This window comes from Mytilus galloprovincialis, chromosome 9, assembly GCF_965363235.1.
Source record: "Mytilus galloprovincialis chromosome 9, xbMytGall1.hap1.1, whole genome shotgun sequence".
Lineage (NCBI taxonomy): Eukaryota > Metazoa > Mollusca > Bivalvia > Mytilida > Mytilidae > Mytilus > Mytilus galloprovincialis.
In genome coordinates, this window is record NC_134846.1 from 47173875 (window position 1) to 47198716 (window position 24842).

At 32.3% G+C, this 24842-nt stretch overlaps 1 protein-coding gene across 4 annotated transcripts; it reads left to right on the plus strand.

Moving 5' to 3' along the window:
• The first annotated feature begins 1255 nt into the window (after positions 1-1255).
• On the plus strand, positions 1256-23147 carry LOC143045155 (perlucin-like protein). Of its 4 annotated transcripts, XR_012968890.1 has the most exons (6): positions 17265-17364; positions 17489-17631; positions 18794-18882; positions 19736-19817; positions 21024-21241; positions 23056-23147. XR_012968890.1 is itself a non-coding variant. In XM_076217463.1 (5 exons), coding segments are annotated over exons 1-5 (618 nt in total). In that variant the 5' UTR covers positions 1256-1439; the 3' UTR covers positions 23057-23147. The 4 variants fall into 4 exon arrangements, 3 of the variants coding, with proteins under 3 accessions (XP_076073578.1, XP_076073579.1, XP_076073577.1); XM_076217463.1 differs by lacking the exons at positions 17265-17364; positions 17489-17631; positions 18794-18882; positions 19736-19817; positions 21024-21241 and adding exons at positions 1256-1677; positions 7097-7182; positions 9862-9943; positions 10161-10371; XM_076217464.1 differs by lacking the exons at positions 17265-17364; positions 17489-17631; positions 18794-18882; positions 19736-19817; positions 21024-21241 and adding exons at positions 1263-1677; positions 7094-7182; positions 9862-9943; positions 10161-10371.
• The last annotated feature ends 1695 nt before the right edge of the window (positions 23148-24842 follow it).

Consider the following 24842-nt stretch of genomic DNA (forward strand, 5'->3'; position numbering starts at 1 on the left):
CATATAGTTTCGTTATAGGGATACTGGGAAGCATATAACTTTCGTTAACCTTCCGACTATGTTGTCTCATATGAGTTTATGTCATCACTTGGCGTCCGTCGTCGTCCATCGTTTGTCGTCATCGTCGTCGTAAATATTGCAAGAATCTTCTCCTGAAACAACTTGGCCAAATACCTTGAAATTTTACCTGAATGTTCCTTAGGGTAACTAGTTTATAAATTGTATCCAAAGTTTTGATCCTTCAGCAAACATGGCCGCCATTACTAAAATTAGAACATCGAGGTCAAATTCAGTTTTTGGCTTGTATCTCAAAAACTAAAGCATTTAGGGCAAAGGGTACAACTGTTAAAAATGTCAAAATCTATCACCAGCCCTGAAATTTTTAGACGAACCGAAGAACCCATTGTTGGGTTGATGCCACTTATTGGTAATTATAAGAATATTTTGCAGTTTTCGGTTATTATCTTTTATATTATTGAATCCATTCAATCTGGGAAAAAAATCAAAATATTTTAAAAAAAAATGTATGCAGCAAAACATGGACTTTGCAGTATCTACACAAATGGAAGGGGTTGTTAAGTGCTGACTTTGTATACTGCCTCTTTACAGTTAATTTCTCAATATCTCTGCTTAATTGACCATAATGATTGTTTGTTTCCGATTAGGAAGCGATTTTGAAATGTCTCTGTACGACTTTATCAATTATATTCGAAAGATGATAAAACTTGATAAAGTAACATCTTTTTTTTAAATACAGCTATAAAAGCAGTTTTGAATACATATGTTTCCAGACTAAGTAAAATAAACTGACTCAGAGTAGTATTGTCACAGTTTACAGCTGTCTTCCAGCATCTCTGAACAATGTATTTCTCGAAATACTTAGTGCGTTAGAATTAAAAATTAGCCATTTTTTATATCATGACATGAAAAGTTTATAAAGTTGAATTTAAACAAAAATATTTCTCGTCCTTTTGAAATCTGATATTCACAGTACGACTTATCTTTCCGCAAACTTCAGGTTTATTACCAATTACCAATACCGTTGTGTTAACAACATGAAAAGACGTAGATGAGGAATAGTTGACTAAAATCATAATGAATAGAGACAAATCGACCAACAAAAATAAAGAATACAGATAAATGGAATGCTTAAACATAAAAAAAGGAGAGAATGATGGTGGAATGTACAGAAAAGAGAAAGATCGCTTAAGAATTAAAGAATACTAAAGATCCCCAGCCAGACCCTCGCGGAACTTTAACTTCTTTGTGCAAACAAAAGTTAAACATATGATCAAAGCAAAGTGGAAAGGGATTAATATAAGTTGCAAAACTTGTTTCCCAATCAACTATAAATAAATATGTTTAAACTAAACATATGATCTGTCACACGTGAAATTTACTAATAAGGAAGTATAATTATGTTTTGAAACATAAAAGTAATGGAGAATTATTTAGTTGTTTTGCTACTGTCTGTACTTGTTCTGCTTGGTGCATTTTATGTAAACACTGTAGATAAAAGAATAGTTCAAATTAAAGATGAAATGGAGAAAGTAAAAGAGCAAATTGATACACTTCGTAAAGAAATTATAGAAAAAGACAATGCCTTCAGGAAAGAAAAAGATCAAATGAAAGAAACAGCTACACGACACGAAAACACCTTAAGTGAGATTAAAAAAGGTAAAACTGGTTGTTGTCCTCAATATGCATGATCTATTTACAAATGAACATTAAGAAAAATAGATCATACATCAACTTATCAGAACTTGCGAGATAGAGAGATTTCAACAAATTTGCCTAGCAACCACCGATTTCTTTAAATTTTAAAAATAATACAGTTTCAATACAAATGTTAATCAAATAGTTTCATGTTTTAAAACGACCGCAAAAACATTTGCTGTCGTATACTGGTATCATGTCCTCGTCGTCGTCGACGTCGTCGTCAGCGTCGTCCGAAGGCAATTGGTTTCCGGACAATAACTTTAGTATAAATAAATAGAAATCTATGAAATTTAAATACAAGGTTTATAACCACAATATGAAGGTTGGGATTGCTTTTGGGGGCAAATACGTTATTTTTCTTTTTTCTAGACAACAACTTGTGGAACGGTGTATGAATCTCTCTGAAATTATACCAAAAGTTTCCATACCACAAAAGGATGGTCAGGATTGACTTTTGGGGTTTAGAGCTTAAAAGGTTTAAGGGCAAAAAAGGGGGAAAAAAAGAGTTTCCGGGCTAATAGACAACTTAAAAGCAGTGTAACGGAGGTAATTCAAACATATTTAAAGTACAATGTTGTGTATATTTGGATTACCTCCCTTACACCTTTAAATTATGTTGTATTGTCTTGAGGTGGTTAGCTGTCAATTTATTTTTAGAAGTTACAATTAAAGGAATATTCATTTTAGCCATGATTTATATGTGAATTTATAAAAGACTTTTATGATGTACTAGTATTTAAATTGGTAATTATGTTTTCAAAATCCATTCAAAAAATCATTCGTTATTCTAACGGTAATAGTAACACCTAGACCTAGGTCTCCCATTGCGTTAAACATTGGTTCTTTCACTATCGAAGACATCAACGATGTGTTGCAAAGAAAACTAAGACTCAACAAACACCCAAACAAAATCAACATCAATGCTAATCGAAGTACGCTGAGTTCGACATTAACATCAGCAAAAATTACTCAGTGGACTTTAACGTTGTCAAAAGCATCAATACAGTAATGAGGAGATTCGAATGAAAATCTACACAGTCACACGACTACAGAATAATGTAGCCACATTCTTATCAAAAGTGATATCATCAGTGTTAGCTATGTAAACGGATCACAACAATTCATCATCTACAGTTTCTTTCCAAAGGTCTGACCCATTGATTGCCCAGTCAGCATCCGTTTGTCGCATGTCCTTCTGTCAGAGGACAAAAGATGTTGCCCCACGTATGAGCAAAATATATCTACAAGCTGTCAGAAATTGAGGTGACATAGTTTTGGAGCTGAGTACACCAAGTAAAACAGCTAAAACAATACATGCAAAAGGCAGATGGATTCTTACCAATGTTATTAGGGTTAGCGATGAGAGCGCTTTCCATGTTAGCGAAAACCGTACTACTTGCTTTTGGGATGGTGATTTTGGTGGTGAAGGAAGCGCTGCCACCAACAAAGCTATTTGGTATGGTTTCTACCTTGAACGTGGAGGTGGTGTGTGTGCTGTGTAAATGCTCGTGGTAACAATCTGTACCTCATTCCAGGTAAATAACCTTCTACCTATGGAAATGATCAGAACTTGAAACATGGTAGACAATTCTTTCGTCGATGGTATGGGGTTGATTTTATGTCATAACAGTCCTTGTAAGAACGTTCATCTCTTATGTATGCTCCTAGCTATAAACTTTGAATAAATGAATGAAGTATACACTGGAAAGCAATCGTACCAAAAGGCTCGGATCCAATCTGTCAAACAAGAGCTAGAGGCAGAGATTCATAAATACACTCAGGTATTACAAACCTAAAACTGACTGAAGCAGGTGTTTACAATTGATTATGAACATGTTCTGAAGTCTGTTTTAAACGTCAATTGCACAACCAGAACACTCAGCATAACTGCTACAGGAATATACGCCATCGCATACATATACCTTCTAAGTAAGTCAACTGTCCTCAACTCTTTCGAAATGGTGGTGTTAACGGTGTTATATTTACAAATCGACAAGTAAAAATAGAGTTACAGTTTACCGTATCTACAACAATGAGTTGGATGATAACAACATCGGCGAAAAAAAATCTGCAGGCGTGCGTTGTTAAATGTTTGAACTTTTACTTTGATTTGAAATAACAACTGTAACAACCTTTGACTACAATTAGCGAGAATCTCACGGCGCATGCACCGACGTTTGATTCGCATACCTTCTATGACATTTTTCAGTCTATATCAGAATAAATCCACGCTCATGACGTTGGATATGCATACATTCTTTGACGATAATATGACTTTTCAATGGAGATTTGAATAAATCCACGTTGAGGACGTTGGGAAAACTTACCTTCTAAGATCATTTATTGACTTTTCAGTGTAAAATTAGAATAAATCCACGCTGATTACGTTAGGTATGTATACCTTCTATGACCATTACAAGTATAAGACTTTTCAGGCGAAATAGAAAAGACCCCACGCTCAGGACGTTGGGAAAGCATACTTTCTAAGACAATTGATTGACTTTTCAGTATAATTCTATCAAAATAAATCCAGGCTGAGGACGTTGGTATTCAAACCTTCTAAGATCATTTATTGATTTTTTTAGTGAACAGCAGAATAAATCCACGCTGAGGACGTCGGAAGCATACCTTCCTTGAGCATTATATGAATTTTCAGTCAAAATAAAAAAAAAGGTAACCACACTCGGACGTTTGGTTGGTCATACATGTACCTTCTATGAGCATCAGTTGAATTTTCAGTGGACATAAGAATAAATCTACGCTAAATGCTGGATATGCTTATCTTCTATTTGGTTTGCCATACTTCTTATGCTATAAATATCTTCGCATTCACACACATGCTCTTGCTCATATTGTAACAAATCAGGACTCCCAAAAATTCCAAACTGTAACTAGTTTAAAATACTCGAATTGAACTATGAAAATAGATTCAATATTTTTTTTAGGTGTATTCATTCATGCAAGGATTAGAGGAGAATTCTAGTTTTAATATATAATTTGTATTTTAAAAGAAATATTTAAAAAAACAATAGTTATTCTTAACTTCATACAAGTGTACTAACATGAGGTACACGACGGGTGCAACATCCTTCAGGAGCACCTGAAATGGCAGCCAATTTTTGGTGGGGTTTTGTGTTCCTCAGGCTTTGGTTTTCTATGTTGTGTTTTTTTTTTGTACTGGTGTTTGGATTATTTAGCCTTGTCATTGTCCGTTTATTTTCGAATTATGAGTTTGAATGTCCCTTTGCTATCATTCGCCTCTCTTTAACTTCGACCTCGAACACATTTATATTTTATATAAAATATTTAAGTTCTGATCCGTTTAAATATCTAGCAGTTCGTGTAACTGTCACAACAAAGCTTTAGTTTTCATATCTTGGGATGGTTTTATGGCAAAAAATATTTGACCACAACATAAAATATGACCATATGTGTAGTTTTATCATTATATGGCGATATTAATTAAATCATTACTTAGAGTGGATGGTATAATACAAATGACAGCAATATTGGTACACAATAAGTACCATATTTTGTCCAAATCAATTTAGAGTGAAAGCATTTCCTCCTGTTTTCCAAAATATTTAGCCGGCATTAACAATAGTTTTCATACCTCATATAATGGTTTGTATAACAACATTATTTGACCCTTACATCCAAAATGACCATCAATTTATTTATGTATTTATGTAAAGTTTATGACAATATAAATTAAATCATTAAATGTGTAGCTTTGGTTCGATTGTATAATACAAATGACAGCAATATTGATACGCAATGACTACACAAGTTTGTCCTCATCAATTTAGAGTGCCCACATTTCCTCTTGTTATTCAAAATACTTATCCGTCACTTAAATAAGTGTTTTCATATTATAATACCATTTTACCTCAACATCAAAAAGTAACGTATGCGAAGTATGAAATTAGAATCGCTATTATAGAACTTCTGGGTTTGAATATCAATAATTTAGGGCAAATAAGACGTCAAAGTTAATAGGATCACTGAATATGAATATGCTGTTAAATGAAATTAAAAACAATTTTAAAGGTAACGTTAATTTAAGACATATTACAGGGGGAAAAATCCTAGTTGAACAATGAAAATAAACAACAATCAGACTATGGGACCGATAATCTTGGGATATTACTGTTTGATATACCTTGCAATAGGAAAAGAAATTGTCCAGGTACAGAAATATTGAGGATTGCTATGAAAAAATGGAGATGAGGTATGATTGTCATTGAAGTAACTCTCCCCCAGAGACCTAAGAACGAGGATGTTAACAACTATTGTAAACCATGCTGACTTTAACCATGAGCAAAATCCATACCGTATAGTATGCTATGGCAACTGAATGACAAAACGTGAAACAATTTAAAGAAAACCGTAACTCTCCCCCAGAGACATAAGAACGAGGATGTAAACAACTATTGTAAACCATGCTGACTTTAACCATGAGCAAAATCCATACCGTATAGTATGCTATGGCAACTGAATGACAAAACGTGAAACAATTTAAAGAAAACCAAACAGCCTGAGCATTATAAAAGGGAAAACCAACAGCAGGATTTATGCTAGAAAAATAAAATAAAACATATATATGCAAATAAAATTTTGTTATGTTTTAATTTATCAAAACAAAATTCGATGCTATTACCCTATTTCCGACACAGACAATATTCAAAGATCGCATCCAAATTTGCGGACCATTTAAACAACAACACCGTAAACATTATAAAGATGAGAAATAAGGTACTGCCAAACTTTCAAATCAAATATTTCTATCAATGAAAGAAGTTAGTAATTTAATGCTAGTTATTAATTGAGTATTACATGCATTAATTTTTGGCAACGAAATACCTGACTTGATATTTTACCAGTTATACAAATCTAAAATCTGAAGCGTCACTTCTCACATGGGCATAGGGAACGAGTTGTGAAAATTTACATCATATCAGATGTGGCTAAAGGAACATTACCGTCAAAAGGGAACATTAACAATAGGGACATTAGATGACACGCGTTCATACCATGTGTAATGCTTCAAATCGCCAAAAAAATCAAATTCAAAAATGAATTGAATGCAACGACATTTTTGGCTAAGAATACCTCCTTGATTCTTGCAAAATGTGCCCATCACTCGTTGCCATTTCGTATCAACTTAACTAAAACGCATTCGATTCCTTATTTGATATATGACCTGGTGAGATTTGAAGCTTTATATTTGGTATGAACACGTGTCCCTCATTGAAGACAAGCATATTTAGTTTTTAAGTTTAAGTGTTGTTGGGGTGAGATGTCTCATTGTCTTTCACCCAAAATTTCCCTTTATTAAAACTATTTATTGTTTAGATTGTAATTCTCTTTATAGCAGAAAAGTTATGTTCACAGGGATGGGAAGAGTATAAAGAGCATTGTTATCAGTTTAATACCAAGCAGAGTAATTGGGATGAAGCTGAGGTAATCCGTGCCTATTTTATTTTTCTAACTTTGCTACAAGAATGCACAATAAGTGAAGAATATACAACATAGTTGATGTTTGTTTATATATGAGCTGTAATTATATTCAATTAACCAACATCAAAATTTCTCTTTTATAACGCATTTGTGCTGAAAGAAATAGTTGTAAAAAAGTAAGTTATAATATCGGCATAGTTATCAGGAGAAACTTGTGGACTTCAACAAACATGATCCGATACAATGTTGGCGTAAAATAAGCAATATTGTTTGCGGCCAAAAATTATTTTCTAAATGAGGTCTTGCAAGATGATTGAACTGTTACAATTAATATGGACTATGTATTTCAAAAATGGAAGGAAAGATTTTACAATTTGTTAAATTCCAATACACATAACATAAAAAATTATGTTTTTGAAACTTTTAATGTTAAGAAAATATAACATAATTTGCAACGATTAAGATGCTAATAAATTTTTTGAAGAAGTTGGTAAGTTAGCTAAAACAGCCAAGAATGAGAAAAGCGCAGTTTTAGATTTTTTAGTGAGAGTTATACAAAAATTATACCTTAACAAAATTATTTGATAATGGTTTTAAACTCATCATAGATATTAATCCTGGTATCTATGATGAGTTTATTTAAAACTGATAAAAGTCCAAATATGTGGAATAACAGCATCATTACTCCTATACAAATGGGTTCAACTACAGAGCACTGATACCAGAGATCCTTTATCATACAGAGACATAACTTAAGCTCACTCTTAATATAAGCTTTCGGTCGCGTCAAAACGCCCGGCCAAACACATGAATTTTGGTACAAAAAATGTTTAGTCTTAATAAATTAAAAGATTGGTTAAAAGCACATGACATTTTTAATTCTTTTTGAATGATTTGTAATTGAAGATAAAAGTGACGAACTTTACTTTTAATCAAATGGTATCATACTATATATTTGTTCGTTTTCTGTCAAAGTCCAATTCTGCTGTGAATTCTACGCAGTTTCCTATTGTTTAAAGCAATTCATTTTTTATGATATAACGTTAACAATGAGAGTGGCTGTGTTTGACAGTCATAAGGAGACAGTATTAAGGATTTAATAAGGCAAAGCTTTCAATAGATATTTTAATTTTATATAATGTGAATGAAGTCCAGAGTTCAAGGTGCAACTCACTGATTCCTATACAAACCACCAGGAATCAAATTCCTGATGCTAAACTATAAAAAAAAATATTTACAACATCCCTAGAGATTAGTACTTTTTCAAATCTGAGGTTGATCATTCAGACAATGGATCGTCCGCTGAGTATTTCAGCAAACGGAAACCTTCTTCTCTGTGTGAAACCTTAAAAACAGTTTACCATGCTCGTTGCTACCGCTATTGTAGATCGAGTTGTTTTTAAGGTATTGTAAAAACTTACTTCTATGCACCAGGAGAGACTATCCACCAAGAAATTCTAATTAATGTAAAGGGAATAATAGAAATATTTGCTTCACGTAAAAACAGAAAAATAATTCTGCTGTCCTAATACTGACTTTCAACTTCAAATATGCTTCAAGAAATCAAGTAGTACTAAGTAATAATTTATTATAGCGACATGTGTATCATTTCATACATTTATTCAAGTATATACATAGCAATCTGGCACCCGGCCCATTGTTCATACTGTCACTTTAGAATATTATATCATATTCGAAAAACGTAAATGTTTACAAAATAAATAAATAGATTTAGACGTAAATTTGTTTTTCTATGTATGAATGCTAAATTTACAAATTTTGCAGTTGGAATTTGATAGTGTTTCAGTAAATGAATGAGTCTATCGCTTTCTCCACTAAAATTGTCTAATGCAGCCCTATATAGATATGTGTGTCCAAGTTTATTATATCATAAACATGTTAATAGAAAATGTTTAACGTCTCCAACCTCATGTTTTCCACACAGTACGCACATTCGTTGGTCCGGTAGCGCCTCGTTACGGAACCATCCAGTCGCAATGCGTATAGGAAGAATCCCACGTCTCAATTGTGCAAGAGCCGATTGCTCTTGTTTAGAAAGATTAGACGTAATATACTGTTCGAGTTCATCATTGAATGTCACAAACGTTCTTACTTTCTTTGATGAAGCAGTGTTGTATTTTCAATCACTCTCAGTATAACCAGAGACATATATACACATGTGTATATATGTCTCTGGTATAACGTTAAAGTTTTTTTTGTAGCTTCTTGTATGTTCACTGTTTGTTGGTTTTCAAAGAGGTTACTTATTCCAAGTTTATAAAAGATATCCATAACTTGTGTGCACCATAATCCATTAGACTTATACTCCCACTCAAAAAGTTTTTTTCTTTTTCGTGATTTTCTTGTCGTCCATAAAAATGAGACGATTCCATAGGCGTACCATACTAAGTATTCAACCAATGTTTCTGCATTGGTGGTAACCAGCCAAGTTCGCTGTTCAAGGTTATATTGGTTGTAAACCGGTGTAATCCACAGAAATAACTGCTCTATTCTGTATCATATAAATGCCATGAAAAGTATTGTAGATCCAAACCCCAGAACATGAATTTAAAACAGGGGTGATACAGGAGTTAAACATAGTTTCAAAGGTATATATGCATTTCATGTTTAAACACTTTTTGTTGAATTCATTTTATTTTGGTCTATGTATATTTTTTTCAGATTGAATGTATGAAGCAAGAAGGATACCTGTTGAAAATAGACGATGCAAATGAGTTTCGATGGATTGTAGCCCGAGCAATAGGTATGTAGGAATATACAAATAAAGCTGGGAAACTAGTACATTTGTTATGCAAACTCTGGTTGATTATAGGAAAAATGAATAACTGTAAAATTTTTAATTATTTGATCTTTCCACTAGAGAAAACAGAACAAAATGATAAAATAGATACATGTATTTTCTCGGTTTTTTCAGTAGCGATTGAGATACTGACTAGCTTAAATATACAATTTATTTTTAGCTCATTCTGTAGACGACATATGGATAGGTTTGCGACAAAACAAAAACGAGTGGAAATGGGTTGTTGATGATCAAACAGCCCTCTTTCAGAAATGGAATACAAACGAACCTAGTGGTGATGGTCCTTGTGTTCACATGTGGTCTAACTTCAAGTATAACTGGAATGATGTACCCTGCAGCAGACAGTGCTCCTTTGTATGTGAACAAAGATGGTAAGTCTAAACAAAATTATGTTTGGCAATATCAGATTTCAGATTGTAGTCTTTTTATGTTACTGTCACGAAAATTGCGACTTGATGTTCAATTTTTTTTTTAGATAAGTTCAATATAAAGCAACGGTGGTGTCTGCTAGTGAGACAACTATCTTCTTAAGAAAGAAAAAAACGACAATTATAGGTCACCGTAAGATTCAACAATGATCAAAATCATTTACTTAGTGATATTAGTAAGCTTTGAAAGGATACCTTAGAAATGATAAGTTAGTAAACTTGGATATGTTTTCTCTCAATCGATTTATGACTTTTGAACACCGGTTGCTACGGTTGCCTTATTTAACAATACAAAAGCTAACATTTACCCGAAAAATATTAAACACGATTTAAATAGGAAAAGAAGAAATCGATGCGATTTTTTGAGAGAATATACAAGTTATTTAAAAATTGCTTTTATTAGCAATTGAGAAAAATAATGTCGATGGTTCGTGTCTGTCATATTTGTTTTTCGTACATTGTTTTGTTATGAATTACATGCCGTTCTTGTCGGGACCTGTTATATCCGAATATACGGTATGATTTTGTTTATCTTTATGGAAGGCCGTACTGTAGTCTATAATTGCATTTATTCACTTTATTTGTATTTGTGGATAGTCGTCTCATTGGCAATCAAACCACATCTCCTTATGTTCATATGATTCAAGCAAAGTATGATTTAGATACATCTATAAACAGATTTACGAAACTTCAACTTTGTTCTATATTAAAACGATAAACAACCAAAACCAATAAAAACTCATTTTCAAGCATGTATAGATAAACTGTATTGAACGTGTTGAAGTATTCTTTACATTTCTTTTTCAGAAGAGGCTGATTTTCTTATCGAAAGTTTAAACGAAAAGAAAAAGAAGATTTACCAGTGATTGCTTTCCAAATAAACATTAGTTAGCAATTGTGATTTTTGTTTGTTTAATCATCTTAAAACATTCTGCAACATGAGGTTGAACATTTATAGACTAATTGCTTGATAAATTAATTAATTGAATAATTGAATAATTTAAAAAAGGCTATTTTACGTCCTGCGCCAAAAAAAACCTGGTAAAGGTTAGCAAAACCCATATCTTAACAGAGGAATCGTCAATCAAATTACATAACAATACACCAAGAAGACATGTCAAACGCAAAGATAAATAATTCGTCATATTTCCCAGTTGCCAAACCGATATCAGTACATTTGAAATCGCCTGAACTTATTTCAACCAATTCGTGACGAATATTTCTATAGTAATGATATCAGATTAGATTGAATGAATCATGCACAAAGATCATGACTGTGAAAGTGAATGTGATTGTCAATTGAACTAATTATTTTCTTTTAAACACAATATTAATCTTTATTGCACTATTTACTGCTTATCAATTTACTTATAGATTACACCATTAGGCTAAGTGTTCCCGTATATATATATGATTATTTATCTAGGGAGAATATCTAATATAATTAATATAAAATTTATAATGGAAATGAGGATTGTGTCAAAGAGACAACAACCCGTCCAAAGAACAGAAAACAACCAATACCACTTATGAGTATGGAACACAGCGATAACATTCAGCACCCGAAGGTGGGCATCAGCTGGCCCTTAAACAACAGTGTGTACTAGTTAAATGCGAATCGACGTCACACTAACCCACAAAGCATTTAATTAAGTGAACTTAAATTTAAAAAAAAAAACCATATAAACGTTTGATCAATATTTAGATTTACATTTACAAAACATATGAAGGATTACGGAAATTGAAACAGTATTACAGACCACACCAAAGACAAACATCCAACTTCAAAATATATACGTACAAAAAATTACATACAACACTGGTTTCAGATAGTCTGAAATCACGGCTGAAGTAAACCCGTTTAACATTCATTCATTTATGACCCTTAGCGTACCAAGATCATATGTTGTAGAATTATCCTTGCACAATGAAGACCCTGTAGCTTCCAAAACGATGACCACTACACTAACTTAAACAAGGAAGTAAAAGATTTACTGTAACTAGACTGTAAGTGTAGCTCTCCCCTGTTGCATTTATTTCAAAGTTCTGACCCAATTGAAAATTTTGTTTATCGTTCAACTTATTAGAAATTTGAACAAACTGCTGCTGAATACGACACTCAAGTCGTGAAAGTGGTATACTACTGTTGCCTTTATATTTTGACCATGTATTCGACCATGTTTATTTGTAGATCTTGTCTTGGTGATCGTTTTTGCTTATTGAAGTTTCCATCTACCTATCAATGTTTTAAGATAATAGACAACACAAAAGCAAAAATAAATGGTTAAAATCATCATTATCAAATATTTTCAGCTCTATTAACTTAGTAGTAGATCTTGTTTTGCTGATCATTTTTGCGTTCGATGTTTCCCTTTTGTATCTATCATAGTGTTAAAAATAATACACGAAATTGAAAAAAATTGTCAAATCCTTGACCAAAGGGTATTAACTCATAGGTGAAGTAGTCTGAAAGTTTTGATGTAAACGGACAATATGTAGATATCATCAATCTCAATATGTCTTTTGTCCGTCAGGTTTTCTCTATTGATAATGACAACAAATGACAGACGAAAGAGGACAGACGCCAAGTGATCAAGTTTAAAAAAAAAAGAAGCACAAAACATAGTGAAAAACCAGCTGGTATGGGTTCTAACTGCTACATGTTTAAGGAGTGATCTCTGTCGGACAATATATGCCAAGTGATGGTCTTTGCTAACCATGTTCCATAGGGCTTGAGCGATATAAAAATGTCTATTTAGAATTATCTAAATATCATATTGTACTGTTTTTTCGTACATGATAAATTTTCCGTTACATTTTTTATTTATTTTTTTATTAATTATAGTTTTCCTCTTATTTTTTTTAGATATGACGGGTGGTGGTTAATAAAAGAAAAGAGTCTTTTACATATTTTGGAAATGTTTCAACAATCAAAAAGGTCATCACAATTGGTAGAGAAAATGTTCAAAACTTTGCTCTGAATACTGCCTTTTGGTCATAAAAAAAAACTTATCTTTACAATTCCATGATGGTTTGTCAAAGATATTGATGTATAAAAACTCAACCTTAGTGTTGACGCCGACGACAACAAGCCAATTAAATCTCGGACTTACATCTAGTTTTCACAAAAAAAATGTTGCAGGCTCAAAAGAAGACCTCAAATCATTAACAAATACTCCTATTTGATTTGCTGCATCCTTCATAATGCGGAATGCTTATTGTGTTGTTTATTTTCATATTTCTACAAGCACTCGTCATGGTTAGATTCCAAAATATTCTAATTCATAAAGTTTGGCCTTATATGTATCTGGACTTCCTTGTTTACAGGTACATCCAATATATAAATTGCCTGGTGAAAATAGAGCTAGAGAATATGGATGGATGATTCCTATGATTGTGGTAGGACATTAATTTTCCAAGGCTATTTAAAATATGTAACAGTATGAGGGTCTGGATGGGGGGTCTTGTATTCTGTAAACATTTAATTTTCACCCCTTTTTTCTCTAATCTTCATTTGTTTGCCTGTTATTCTCTAATCTTCATTTTTTTGCCCGTTATTCTCTAATCTTCATTTTTTAAGGGCATTATTCTTTAATCTTTTAACCCCATCCAACCCCCGTGTATATTGTGCTGATGCAGTGGCGGATTCAGGGGGCGTAGAGGGCGTATGTCCCATTTTACTAGCACTTTTTTATATTTTTTTACGTGATTTTAGCAAAAAAAGGTAAAAAGAAATTTCGCCTCGCTTCGCTAGGCCAGATCATATTCTCTACGCCCCCTTTTTTAATTCCTAGATCCGCCCCTGCTGATGTGCCTATCAATGACAACTATACTGCCTGATGACATGGTCAATAAACCTAATGATTTAAACGGTTCGTTTTTAGTATTGATATCAGGATGACCGGAATATATCTGTATGACACCTCCCCGTGTCCTAACACTACCACTCTGCCAGGACCTTTACCATTAGCTATTTTCTTGTCTATCACAAATATATTACCATTTATGGTACTGGTCATATTGCGAGGGTATGTAAACAATGATTTGTTGTTATTGTCATGTTCATATTCCTTTTGGCGGTGCCCCTTCTAATCCATGACTATCACAACACTTCTGTCTATGGCAGGGAATATGGTTGCTTGTGAAATAGCTCCTATTATGACTCTTTGATCTTGTGTTACATGTATGCTACGTGATATTAACAGGTCCACATTGTGTACTGAAACAGTTATCTCCCCTTTCTTTATATCAACTATATTCAGCTTTGTATCACCAGTTGATCCAAGTATTTCACCTAAAGAATTGACTGCTATGCCACATATCTTGAAACTTTAATTAGATATCACTTGGAGACTGGGTCCCTTAAATTTCACATGTTGTAGTACTTCTGATGTTTTCCCAGAAATCAGCAGTGTTTGATCATTTAACACGGTTAATTTCCCTACCCTTCTCAAGTCTGTAGTGTACTCTTTAACCACTTTGAAACTGACTTTTGCCTCAAAAACTTTGGCTTAAAAGCTGACCAAAATTAAATGTTTAATTTCACAATTCAATAACGTTATTAACTCATCAAGTTGTCAAGGAACTGACTGAAATCTTGAGAACTTTTTATAAGGTTTACAATACCATGATTACGGATTACCTCCTGAAGCTTTCCCTTTTCTTTGTTTATTTTTCTCAATTCTGTATAAATTGCTTGATTTACTGATTGCATTTGTTGGTCCAATTTAATGAGTGTTTCATAATACTGATCAACATCAATTGTTGCTTTATCCCGCATATCTTTTTTACTTTACTATACGCTGATTCCTCTATTTCTTTGATCTCTTTCATTTTGGATTCTACCTTACACAGTTCATCTAATTTCTTCTTCACTCTATTTTGTCCTTCCCATAATTTTTCCTTTTTACTTAGAAATTCCTCATCATCCACAAACCCATGTCCGTTATGCACTTTCATTACACATTTCACACACACAACTATTTTACAAGTTCTGCAATATGAGCAGCAAACCTGATCAGAATGTTTGTTACAATGCACATTACTAAAATTAAAACTTTGTCCAGAATCTAATTCGCATATATCCTTAATGTTAACAATCTGATGGTCTTTAGAAATCCTAAGATGAATGTTATCTTTACAACTACTGCACATTAAAAACTGACAGTTCACACATTTCCACTGAATTTTTTTCTTCCCTGACAGAGCTTTCAACCAATAGGAACCTGACTATTTGAGACTGAATGTGAAGTTCCCATTTCAGAAATTATTACTAAAATAATGTACATGCTTTCATATCTGAATTACAACAATTACAATTACTTTTGGCATTTTTTAAGAAACTCAAGAATTCGAGACTTTTAATTTAACCTTATTGAAATTGTTCAAGAAATAATCAATTTATACAAAGTATTAGAAGAGTACTGTTTTTGGCCACAATTTCCATAACGGTTTAGAGCCATAACGACTAAAAACAATCCAAAACTTCTTTTTGAGGTATGATACCTTGTTGTAACATTTCACTCAGATCCATAAACTGATACGTAAGTTCTATTGTCACCCTTTTTCCCCCTAATTCCTAAACAGTTTTGGCCATAACCAATAAAATCGATCCCAGATTTTCTTGTCAATGTAATGTTCACTGAAGCCACCAAAACCCTATCCTTGTCAAATTATATGTGTGTGTTTGTTGGATTACCTGAGTGCTTATTTATTCCTTATTATCTTGCAAGACACTTTACATACAAAGACAATAGTATTAAAAGCTTTATCCGCAGTAAGACAACTTGTTATAACAAAATACAAACACTAACATGACACGATAGATAAGATAAATTATGAACGCGAATGTTTCTGGAATTTACAACCATGCTTTTGTTATGTTTGTGTCAAAGAGTAAACAGTCGAGTGACCATTTGAAAAAAATCTTACTAAACCTGAGTCGCAAATGGATCTCGTGGTTTGTTTTTGTTACTATTAAAAATACTGGTGAAGAAACTAATTATTTTGACCGTAAAAAACAATTTTATTCACAAAATTAAATAGACTACCTCTAGTCATCACTGTCGTAAAGGGTTGCAATTAAATCGGCATTTCTGATTCCTAATCTATCCCATTCTGTTTGCATGTTGATCCCAAAAGATGGTGACCTTCATACCGAATGATTCATATTTGGAAAGAGACTGTTCATTAGAGAATAAAGTGTTGATTGTATTGACTGACTTTGAAATCAACTGTGAATTTGTTGATTGTTCCCACTGTTAAAACTCGGACTAGTACCGTATCAGAATCAAATTGATCTGAAAATCTCTGGTTTGACGGAAACTGGCAATCACAGTATACTAGTAACACAAATTAAAGTCGTTAAAAAATAAACTTTTTAAATACAGAGAAAGAAGCTTTCAGTTAACAAAGTACAAGAACGAAAGGGTTTCGAATAAACTCATCAAAGATACCAGGATTGAAATTTTATATTAACGCCAGACGCGCGTTTCGTCTACGAAATACTCATCAGTGACGGTGTAATACAAAAAATGTTAAAAAGGCCAGATAAAGTACGAAGTTGAAGAGCATTGAAGACAAAAAATTCCCCCAAAAATTGCCAAATACAGCTAAGGTAATCTATTCCTGAGGTAGACGTTTTGTTAATAGTTAATTTATAATTATGAACATATCAATGATAACTCAAGTCGAAATTTTTTATCTCGGTTAATGCGTACAAGATATTAATCCTGCATGGTATCTATGATGAGTTTATTAATATGATTCCGATATACTGTTTCAGTTGTATGCAACAGCTTGAACGAAGTCATACATAACATGCAATGTAAAACAATAACAGTTACCTGTATACAGGATGAATGAACAGAATTATATGTTCATGAATGTAATACATTAAAGCTTGATATTGGTTAGGCGGATCTTAAATATGTGCATGTAAGTATCCCCGTCTTTGTGCAGCGATTTATGATCATATATAATGTTCTTTATTTGATTAATTTGTTTATTTTTGTTTGTGATCGTTTGCATTTCGTGATAATTCATAATTATTATAAAACAGGCTGAAGTGTCTCCTGTGTTGCTTGTTGTTGCTGGCTTTAAACAAAGGATCCTTTCAATATAAGATATATATAACACAGAACGAAAAGAATCAGATTTCCAACGCAAGGAAAGTTCTTCAAAAATTGGAAAAAATGTTGAACGGTATGTACTGTGGCTTTTGGTAAACATAACTCACTTAATATGCATATGACCGTTAACAATTTAGTGTAACCTTGAATTCAGATGTGTTGCAGGACAATAATGCGAACTGTACAAAGAAGGATGTGAAATGAGGTACAGTTAAACTTTAAAAAAAACAAGGATGTGAAATTAGGTACAGTCAAACTTCCAAACCAAATTCTTGTATCTATGAAGGAAGTTCGTAATTTATAAATTAATTGCATTGGCACTAGTAATTTCTGGTAACGAAATACCTAACTTGATATTTGACCAGTTATTCATATCTGAAATCCGAAGCGTCACTACTCACATAGACACAGCGAACAAGTTGCGGAAATTAAAAATTAACATTACCATCCTAAAAGAAACATTAGGGAACAAACAAACTTATCTGTTACAGTAATTGATTTTCTTGACAATGAATGAAACGTGTTCATATGATATAGATGCAGTTTTAAATCGCAAATGATTAAATGCAATAATAATTTTTAGCAAAGATTTTGGTCGTCACTCGCTGTAATTTGTATCAACTTAAATAAAACGCATTCAATTTTACATTTGATCATGAATCAGGGCAACTTGCAACTTTATTATAGAATAGAATAGAATATTTTATTTACCAAATTAGGGCCCCAGGAGGGCATATAGCATACAGACAATATTATTATAAACAATAACATATGCAATACACAAACAATAAAAGATATGTAACAAGTGTTATAAAAATAATAGAATAAAATAATATACCACAGAAAATACACTCAACAAAATAGTAGCAATGTATTATTATTCAATGAATACTATATTTTGACTCAAGTGCACCCGGTAAGTGTATTTTCATATAGGATAGGAATACACATTATCGCTATTTGTCCGCCATTACTGGATATCACACAGGTTCCCGTAAAACTTTAGCGTCACAATACAAAATATCTGACGCCACAATTGAAAAGTGATTGTTGTATGCGTCAAAAATTCAAGCGGTCGGGTCAGCCGGGATTAGCGATAAGGTGTATACGTGAATACAATTGAAGACACCGTGTTTGGCTTTTGGTCTTATTTTGTTGTTTAAGTGGGATGTCTTATTGCCGTTTACCTTGTATTCATAAAAAAAATATTGTATATATTGTAATTCTCTTTATAGGAGAGAAATTATGTTCACAAGGATGGGAGGAATATAAAGAGCATTGTTATCGGTTTAATACCAAGCTAATAAAATGGCATGAAGCTGAGGTATGAACAAGTTGTGCAGAATGTATCTCTGTTTTAAATTAAAAAAATACTTTGCAAGAGTAAAGTTTTATCCTGTCCAGTACTATTGAAAATAATTCACATAACAAGAACCATTACTGGAAGTTAACAAATGTTCACCTCTTTTTTAACTGTGAACAAGCTTTAGTAACCATGTAACCTCAAGTTTCTAAATTATTCTAAAGACCCCCCTCCCCCCCCCCCCCAAAAAAAATAATAACGCTTTAAAATACTTTAGATATTTATGTCAAATTCAAGTGAATATTTTTTTCACCTATTTTCGTATGCAACCGGATGTGACGTACTGTGATTTGGTGGTATTATACCTGTAGAATGATATATATAATCGTTTCTTACTATAAAGATGCTTCTTTTTTATAATAGTTTTAGATTTGGTGAATATGTGGACAAACGGTATTTTTAATCCTATATCAAAGAGATCAAAAGAGTACAGATCCATGAGACCCTTTATCGTACTGAGACATTACTTTAGCTCATTGTGCATTATAAGTTTTAGATAATAGGTTTATTGATGCTCATGAAATAGTTTTAATAGCAGAAAACGGAGAAGATTTAAAAAAAATTATTAAATTTTTAATGTGTATACATGGTGTAGTTTTAATTACTTAACATCAAATCTAAAAAAAATCGCATGCTTTGTATTTTAGACACCCGTTTGCAACCGCATTACAAATGGTGAATAATAAATGTAATACAGATTTAAAAACATACGTGTAAATGTGTTTTCGAACAAAAACCACCAACTCTCACATCCTTTAGTTATGAATACTTCTTTTAGTTTATCAATGTTTTGGTCGGTGTTTTATTTTCTCAGATTGAATGTAGGAAGCAAGAAGGATACCTGTTGAAAATAGAAGATGCAAATGAGTTTCGGTGGATAGTTGCAAGAGCAAAAGGTATGACTGAATATATAAATAAAGACCAGGGAAACAAGTGCATTCGTTATGCAATAATCTAATTAGATACTAATTCTCTGATTTCGTTTTTCTCAGATGATTTATATGTACGAGCAAACAATTTAATATAGGTCCGAATTGTAATCAGTGTTTTATTAATTGTTTATGAAAAATCTACTTGATTATAAGGAAAATAAACAGAAAATAAATAACTGTCAAATCATGTAATATCTTGTCACCAGAAAGAACAGAACAAAAAAAGATAATATGTATAATACAATATCGGAGCAGAAGGTATATTATAGCGAACCCTATGATAGTTTTCCATAGATTCACCTGCAAGTTACCTGTCCATCAAAACTTTTGTAAGTTCTATTGTCCCATCTAACAAATACAACAGGTATTGTTCTCTGTATAGTTTATTCACTCAGACCTTTAAATTTCTTCTAGGAGAAATATATCACTCATTGATTAATTTACCTGACCAAAAAATTATCTGTTTTTTTTTATTGAAATACTTCTATAAACTCACATAAACTGTATGAAATTTTGTATTTATTCAATATATCATTAATATATTTTCAATCTGTTCAATATAAAATCTGATTTAATAATAAAAAGTTTATTTTAGACACATTTTTTAGTATTTTCCAATGAATTTGCATGTTTTTGTTGTTGTTAATTTAATAGACTATGTTTATGAAGACCTTAATTTAAAAATAATAATATTCAAATTTTTATTTATCAAACACACAAAAATATTTATTGAATATTTGATCAGAAATCAACTTTTAATTTTTAAATCATTATTAATATTGAACACATTAAAAACGAGTTTTTGGTATTGAATTAATACAACACCACATGCAGTTTTGTGAGTCCTTTCTTAGTATTGGTATAAGTATTTTTTCATCATTGACAGTTCAATTTTTTGTTCAGGTATATTAATCAATGAGTGATATATTTCTCCTAGAAGAAATTTAAAGGCCTGAGTGAATAAACTATACAGAGAACAATACCTGTTGTATTTGTTAGATGGGACAATAGAACTGCCAAAAGTTTAAATGGACAGGTAACTTGCAGGTGAATCTATGGAAAACTATTATAGGGTTCGCTATAAATGTTTTTGTACAATAGACACTTTCTTGTGTATGTTTTTCAATAGCGATTGTTATACTGCCTGTCTTAAATACTATTTATGTTTAGCTCATTCTGTACACAACATATGGATAGGTTTACGAAAAAAAAAATAACAAGTGGAAATGGGTTGTTGACGAGCAAACAGCCCGCTTTCAGAAATGGAATACTGCAACAGTCGAACCTAGTGGTGATGGTCCTTGTGTTCACATGTGTTCTCACTTCAAGTATAACTGGAATGATGTGCACTGCAGCATGCAATTCTCCTTCGTATGTGAACAAAGATGGTAAGTCGAAAAAAGTATATGTTTGGCAATATCAGATTTCAGATTGTAGTCTTGTTTATGTTTCTGTCACGAAAATTGCGAGTTGATGTTCAATTTTTTTTTTTTTTTTAGATACATGTAAGTTCAATATAAAACAACGGGGGTGTCCTCCAGTGAGACAATTATTTTCTTAAAGAAAACAAGAACTATCTTTAAAAAAGATATCCGACGTATATGTTTAAAACTATCATTTCGATAACCGTCAGAAGCACAAAGATACCATTTAAATAACGTTTTTCTCTGTTTGTGTTCAGTATTCTCGGTCCTCGTATCTTTCTGTTTACATTCACCAAAACCCCGCAGAAATCTCACATGCGTAGGTGCGTTCTAAAAGTCATGTACGTTCGTACATTTTGTACAACAAAGTTTACATTAAAAATCATTTATTGTCACGAATAAACAGCTGTCACGGATGCAAAGAGCTATTGGAGAAACAATTATTTTAATAAAAATATAAATCTTTGTAAGATCTAGTTCAAATATTTATAGTTTTTCACTTGCTTTCCATCACGATATAATTAACGAGACGTTTTTTTTCAAACACAACCAAATCACCCACCATGACAGTATTTTGTCCAATCACAGAAGGGATTTTCGAGCATGCGTATTCTGTTGCCATAGTTAAGCGTCCTTAAGTTCAAAGGGCACAAACCGAAACTATACCGACTACGTCGGAAAAAAACCCCGTCAATTACAGGTCACCATAAGATTCAACAATGATTAAAGTCATTTACTTAGTGATATTAGTAAGCTTTGAAAGGATACATTAGAACAAAATGTTAATTTAGTAACCCGGTTATGTTTTATTTATGACTTTCGAACAGAGGTATACTACGGTTGCCTTATTTAACAATACAAAAGCTAACGTTTACCCCTTCAATTTTGAATCCATGTTATAAATCTTGAGTATTTTGATTGCATATTGAATTGTGATGGTTGTTCAATAAAAGTGTGTCAAGCATACATGCGCTCGATCTTGACTTCTTAAAACTAAGATTAAAGGAGTAGCATATAGTAACTACTGTTATTGTAATAAAATCGTATTGGTAAGAGCGTACAAAACCACATTATGTAAGTGAATATAAGTTAAATATTTAAGAATATTTTTTTAAAAATATTAAACACGAATTGAAAAGGAAAAGAAGAAATCGATGCATTTTTTTGAGAGAATATACAAGTTATTTATAAATTTGCTTTAGCAATTGAGCAAAAAAAATCACGTCGTTGAATCGTGTCTGTCATATTTGTTTTTCGTAAATTGTTTTGTTATGAATTATAGGCCGTTCTTGTCGGGGCCTTATATATCCGAATATACGGTATTTTTTTTTATCATTATGGAAGGCCGTACCGTAGTCTATAATTACATAGATTTTTTTGTCCTCAGGGCTATTCAACTTCGTACTGTTTTTAGTCTTTTAACATTTTTTTATTCGAGCGTCACTGGTGAGTCTTTTGTAGACGAAACGCTCGTCTGGCGTTAATATAAAAATTCAATCCTGATATCTATGATGAGTTTATTTATTAATTTTATTTGAACTGGTGAATAGTTGTCTCATTGGCGATCAAATCAAATCTCCTTATGTTCATATGATTCAAGTAAAGTATGATTTATAATCCTGGTACCTTTGATAACCTTTAGATACATCTATAAACAGAATTGCGAACTTTGTTCTATATCAAAAGGATAAACAACCAAAACAAATAAAAACTAAATGTTACGCATGTATAGACAAACTATTGAACGTGTTCAAGTATTCATTAAATTTCTTTTTCAGAAGAGACTGGTTTTCCTATCGAATGTTTTAAACGAAATAAGAAAAAGAAGATTTACCAGTCATTGCTTTCCAAATAAACTTATGTAAGCAATTATGGTTTTTGTTTGTTTAATGGTCTAAACAAATCATTCTGCAACATGAGGTTGAACATTTATTGACTAATTGATTGATTAATTAATTAATTAATTGAATAATTGAATAATGTAAGGCTATTCAACGTCCTGCGGCAAACAACTGGTAAAGAAAAGCAAAACCCAAATTTTACAGCGGAATCATCAATCTAATTACAAAACAATACACCAAGAAGACATATAAAACGCAGAGCTACATAAATCGCCATATTTCCCAGTGACCAAACCGGTATGAGTACATTTGAACTCGCCTGAACTTGTTTCAAGCAATTCGTGATGAAGATGATAGTACTTCTGTTGTAATGACAACAGCTTAGATTGAATTAGGTATGCACAAAGATTCTGAAAGAAATTTTCATTTGAACTAATTCTTTCTTTTAAACACAATATTAATCTTGTTTGCACTGTATTTACGTAGCTTAGTTCCCCCGTATATATATTATTAGGTATCTAGGGATCTTGGTATCTAGGGATAATATCTAATAATATATATATATAATTGGGAATGGAAATGGGGAATGTGACAAAGAGACAACAACTCGACCAAAGAGCAGAAAACAGCCGAAGTCACAAATTAGTGTGGAGAAAAGTCAGCATCCGGAGGCGATCATCAGCTGGACCCTAAACAAAAATGTGTATTAGTTCAAAGCAAATCGACGTCACACTAAACTCCAAAGCATATAAATGAACCTAAATTTAAAAAAAAACAAACATACATATAAATGTTTGATCAAGATTTATATTTACACAACACAAAGGATAAACGGATATACAAAAACTATTTAACAATATAACAGACCACACCAAAGACAAACATCCAACTCCTCTAAAATATATACATACACAAAATGACAAAAAGGATTTGTTCCAGATAGCATAAAATCACATTCATTCATACATTAACCTAAGCGTACCAAGATCATATAATACTTGCACTATAAATACCCTGTAGCTACCAACTAGATGCTCATAAGAGCCTGTGTCGCTCACCTTGGTCTATGTGCATATTAAACAAATTACACAGATGGATTCATGACAAAATTGTGTTTTGGTGATGGTGATGTGTTTGTAGATTTTACTTTACTGAACATTCTTGCTACTTTTCAATTTTATCTATCTATAATAAACTTGCTCCTTTCGTTACAGAGGAAAATATTTGGTAAAAATTTACAAAAATTTACCAAATTAATGAAAATTGTTTAAAATTAACCATAAAGGGCAATAACTCCTGAAGGGGTCAACTGACCATTTTGGTCAAGTTGACTTATTTGTAGATCTTACTTTGCTGAACATTTTGCTGATTATAGTTTATCTCTATCTATAATAATATTCAAGATAATAACCAAAAACAGCAAATTTTCCTTAAAATTACCAATTCAGGGGCAGCAACCCAACAACTGGTTGTCCGATTCATCTGTAAATTTCAGGGTAGATAGATCTTGACTTGATCTTGGTCGGTTGGCCGGGTTACCGGACACATTTTATAAATAAGATACCCCAATGATGATTGTGGTCAAGTTTGGTTAAATTTGGCCCATTAGTTTCAGAGAAGATTTTTGAAAAAGTTAACGACGACGGACGACGACAGACGACGGACGCCAAGTGATGAGAAAAGCTCACTTGGTCCTTCGGGCCAGATGAGCTAACAAGCTGATC